This window comes from Dendrobium catenatum, unplaced genomic scaffold, assembly GCF_001605985.2.
Source record: "Dendrobium catenatum unplaced genomic scaffold, ASM160598v2 fragScaff_scaffold_621, whole genome shotgun sequence".
Classification (NCBI taxonomy): Eukaryota; Viridiplantae; Streptophyta; class Magnoliopsida; order Asparagales; family Orchidaceae; genus Dendrobium; species Dendrobium catenatum.
The window spans coordinates 17,249,897-17,254,695 of record NW_021319083.1 but is presented as its reverse complement, the minus strand read 5'-3'; the positions used below and the strand labels follow the sequence as shown (position 1 = coordinate 17,254,695).

Here is a 4,799-nt window from a genome sequence, read left to right as displayed (position 1 = left end):
ATATATATATATATTTAAAAAAAATGATGTGAGAATTATGATTTCAAAAGTATACATATATAATCATTTTTATGTTAATCTATACATAAAAAAAATTTATTCAAATATGTTCTTTCGTCTTTATATTTTATCTTTATAAGAAAATCTGTAATTAATATTCTATCATTTTTATTAATAATAATTTTTTTGATAAACTTCAATCCTTTCTTAATGTAATGAAAGCCCAAAAACCTATTTAAAATTTTATAATTAATAAAAAGAAAAAAAAAAGTCAAATATCCTGACCAAAATATTAAATTTCATCTCAAAATAGATTTATGAGTGATTTGATTTGAAGTATTTTGAATATCGTGTAAAATAAAATAAATTGTTGTAGGAAAAAATAATGATTTATTTTACAGTAATCCAAATACAAAAATAAATCTCCTTAATTTATTCGATAACCAATCAAATACATCTTATCTTTTATGTTCTCCTTTTGTTGTCCTGAATTATTTTGTATGTCGAGTCTTTATCAGCAAATTAGTCTTATTCTAACTAATTATTGTTAGCTTGATAAGTGCTGTATAAAATATTAAAATTAATCTGCTGTAAAACTAATACGTTAAGAAATACACCAAAAAAAACCGTTTAAATTAATCTAAAAATAAGCAGTCTGGTATTTTAAATTTTAAAAGCTCCTAACAGGGCATCACATAAGTTAACCATTGTAGACTGGACAGCTTATATTTGGGCTCACATATCAATAGTCTTATTATATTTTATCACAATTTCAAATGCCAATAGTAAATTTAGGCTTCGTTTGGGACGGTTTTCTTACTGTTTCTTAAAGCTATTTTATAGTATAAAAATTAAATGTTTTGTATTAAAAAATTATTTTAAAAACCAATAAAAATTGTCCCAAAAGAAACCTCGCTGTTTGTCTGAATAACCATCCTTCATTGATCCAAATGCCCCTAATAAATATCATATAAGAGAAAATACTAATAATATTGATTATATTCAGAGAGGATTTGGAAGGAAAAGAGAACAATTGGCCTCTAATTTGGCAATATAACTGAATAATAGAACAATTTAGTATAACATTAGAACTTATTTCATTCTCTAATTTGGTACTTTAATCAACAATAACCGGCACAATAATAACATTGAATTGGAAATATATATATAAATATATAAAAGAAGCAATCTTTTTGATAAAACTCTGAACTCTATATCTTGTACAGTTTTGCTTATTTACATACAAGATCTCCATATTCTTCCCTCAAAAGAGATGATGATGATCGAGACATCATCGTGATATCTTCTTCTATCTCCTTGCGGAATCTCCAGTAGTTCATAAAAATCCAAACCTACAATCAAAACAACAATACAGCTCAAATATATATGTCAAAAAAAAAAAAAAAATTCTCCACAATATTAAAGAACTCTAATAAAAGCAAGCATATTCAACACAGGAAAATAAAAAAATAGTGTTTGGTTTAAGCTGTTTAATTCTATATAGAAGAGTTGATTATCATCTTACCAGCATTTTTAGCTGCGCGGAAGAGAACTTCTTCAACGAGATGCTGAGCGGGATCCCCTTCTGGATTTGTGGAAATAAATAATTCGACCTCGGCAACGGCCTCTTCATTTGTGAAGTATTGATACAGTCCATCAGATGAAAGTATTAAAAATTTATCGTTTGAGCTGAGTCTATGATGATAAAGAAAAGGGTTGCATGTGATGTAAGGTGAGGTTCCAATGTAATCAATTCTGAACATCTCGAGGATGGCATTATTCCATTTGGGCTGCAAACCAGAACGAAAGAAGAAGAAGAAGAAAGAAAATATCAAGATTTTGACAAGAAATAATCAGAGAAAAAAAAAAGGAATACTGTAATTACAATGCTAATTATGAACATTTCTAAGGATCTCAAGATAGAAGGAAGTATTTAAAACAATGCATAATGCCCATTTTTCTACAGTAGTTAGGCTTCGTTTGCTTCTTAAAGCAGCTTTCGAGTATAAAAATTTTAACTTTTGTACTATAAAACTGTTTTAAGAAGCAGTAAGAAAACCGTCCCAAATGAAGCCTTAGTTAGAAATCTATCTAGTTGAAAAAATGGTCATTGCCAAATCAATAAAACCTTTCAAGTTGATCATGTCAGCTAAAACCGATTAGATTAGGCAATTTTATCATTATAGATTAAGCTTCAAGACAAGACAGTGCTATTAGAAATCATGGGTCTTTGATCTGTCAAAGAACAGTTTTTTTTTTATTTATCCAACAGTAGTAATTCTAACATTAATAAACAAAGAGGAGTTGAGCTTGAAATTTGTTTCTCCTTCAATAGTATATTGCATAACTTAATAAATTCAACTTTTTTATCTCTCAAACACTTAAAAATCTAAACGATATAAACTATATTACCATAGATAATAATAAACTCAATGGTTTCTAAAAGCAGAATCACATCAATTTTTGCTCCAAAAACATAACAGATTTGTTAGATCAAACACAAACAGGTTCCATATATGAATCAAATATAATAGTATTTGGTAATAATTAAGCATGTAAAAGCTTAAAACCTGAATTAACTAAAAGAAATTCGATAACAAGACATGAATATACCTGCTTCAAAAACCCAGCTCCAAAAGCTCTTGTCACCTTCAATGATCCCTTGACTCTGTCATTTGCAATGGCTAAAGAGTCCTCAGGATGCTCACTCCTTATTCTTTTAACTTCCTGAATGACAAAAAATATAAACATTATTTCTGAATATCTTACTGAAATCAAACCTCAAAAGAAAGGATCAGACAAATCAAAATCTTCTTCTACCTCTTCCACACTGGTGCTGTGATCCTTTGTAAGCTGCAAGGAAACAAGATTCTGCAAACCATCCATATGATCACCACCGCACTCATAATTCTCAAGATCATGTAAAGTCTCTTCATTTATACTCTGCAAGTTCAGCCTCTCATTCCTCACTGAATCCCAAATATCTGGCTCTGCTTTTTTACCCAACACTGCTCGGCTATCTCCCACATTCATGATATAAACATCCTCTCCCTTCATCACCATCACAAGCACACAGGAACCCATGAGCGCCAGCTCCGGATTCTCCAATACTATAGTGTCTGCAACTTCTAAAAACGCTTCCTCAGTCTTCTTCAACGCCATAGAAAGAGCTTTCAGCACTTTGGAGTGGGACTCTATTCCTCTCGAACTCGATCGGCTCAATTGTTTCCTAACGCTCCGATCCAATTCCAATCTCTCCCGAAACCACTCGTACTTCCATCTCTTCTGATTATCTTCACACTTTCTCGCTGGACCCCAAGACCTCCTCTTCTGGATTCCTTCCCCTTTGTTTTCTTCCGGCGACACCAAACCAGTCATCTCACTAGTAAAGGAATCATTTTTACAGTTGTCTGCGATTTGATCTTCGGAGGAAAAATCGAAAGTTTCCTTTTTGTCTTCAACCCATAGCAGCCCCTTGACCTCCTGCAGCACGGCGGGGTACAGATTAGAAAGAAGGTAGTCTGTTGCATCTGGACCGTTAAACCCGTCATAAATTCCGACGAAGAGCCACCCGTGCTCCTCTGATATCACAACATGAACACGATCCTCCCCTGCTCTCCCCTGTGCCCAGTGGTAGCATTCGGAAGACCCGCCGGCGAAAGAATTCAGTTGAAGCGTGGAGCTGCTTCCAGATGAATCGGATTTTCTGATAGGGGCGGAGATAGAGCGGGAGATAGCTGAGGTGACGCTGCGAAGCAGCGAAGCAGCGGCGCGGCGGCGGAGAGCGAGGCCATGGGAAAAGCTCCGTCGGAGTGGGCCCGAGCGGCGGCTAACAGCCCCGTCCAGTGGGCCGGACATGAACCCAGCGCGCTCAATAGGACCGGAAAGGAAGCCGCGGTCAGCAAGCGGGCCAGAGAGTGGACCGGAGAATCGGGGCATGGGTTGGAGAGGGACGGATGAGAAAGAGGTCGAGCTCTCGAAGGCTGCTCCGGCGCCGGCGTCGATAGCGGTGGAGAGGGGAGTAGCGGTGTTAGCGCTGACGGCGGCGCCGGAGATAGAGCGGAAGGTGGTGGTCTCCTCGGAGTCATGGACTTTTGAAGGCCCCGACCGGAAGATGGATTGGTCGGTCTGGACGTAGAAAAAGGAGTGGCCCAAACCCTCGTCGTACGGCTCCGATGTTACGGCGGCAGATTCTCGACGGTGGCCGGCGACGCCGTAACCTGAAAAGCAGCAATTTTTTAGCTTGGCTACACCGTTGCCCATGGTGGAAGATAGAGAATAGCGCGGAGGTTGGAAAGGAGAGTGGAATCAAAAGCAAGTGGTAAGTGGTGAGTAGTGGAGTTGGAGAGAGAGGTGGAAGAGAGAGAGAGAGAAAGGAGTTGACTTCAGGGTGGAGAAGAGCGTGGGGTGGGTGGATGGCGGGACCAGCAGGGTTGAATTCTATATGGGAAAAAATTTTAAGTTTTAGGGTTGACCTGAGTTAGGTTGATTAAACCATCTTCTCTGGTTCAGCGAGCTTCTTTGGGGGAGAAATACTGAAATAGAATTGAATATTTACTGGGGATAAAATTCTTAATTTAGAAAAAAAAAATGCTATAATTTCTTCGTTAGCCGGGTAAGTAGTTGACCTCCTCATGTCGGATTGGACTTTCTCGCCCGAATCGGAACCGTTGTATCAACGAAAATCGGCGAAAAAACATCAATTGACCGGCACTGATAATGCCTTTAGAATTCAACGCACGCCTTCGAAGCCATTCATTCTTCGAAACATAATTAACGGCATTAGGTTGCAATTATAA

At 37.1% G+C, this 4,799-nt stretch overlaps 1 protein-coding gene across 1 annotated transcript; it reads right to left on the bottom strand.

The window, feature by feature from the left end:
• Positions 1-1,143: 1,143 nt before the first annotated feature.
• On the bottom strand, positions 1,144-4,398 carry LOC110105480 (probable protein phosphatase 2C 4). The gene is made up of 4 exons (XM_020835011.2): positions 2,821-4,398; positions 2,614-2,727; positions 1,526-1,790; positions 1,144-1,352 (listed from the first exon to the last, which is right to left on the bottom strand). Exons 1-4 carry the CDS (start codon positions 4,261-4,263, stop codon positions 1,237-1,239), a joined length of 1,938 nt encoding a protein of 645 aa, XP_020690670.1. The 5' UTR covers positions 4,264-4,398; the 3' UTR covers positions 1,144-1,236.
• Positions 4,399-4,799: the final 401 nt, after the last annotated feature.

Excerpts from the sequence above, each read along its gene's own strand:
- LOC110105480 (XM_020835011.2), bottom strand. The coding sequence starts at position 4,263 with ATGGGCAACGGTGTAGCCAAGCTAAAAAATTGCTGCTTTTCAGGTTAC. Across the intron at positions 2,728-2,820 it reads ACAGCACCAGTGTGGAAGAG|GAAGTTAAAAGAATAAGGAG; the intron begins GTAGAAGAAGAT and ends TTTGTCATTCAG. Across the intron at positions 1,791-2,613 it reads GAGCTGGGTTTTTGAAGCAG|CCCAAATGGAATAATGCCAT; the intron begins GTATATTCATGT and ends TCTGGTTTGCAG.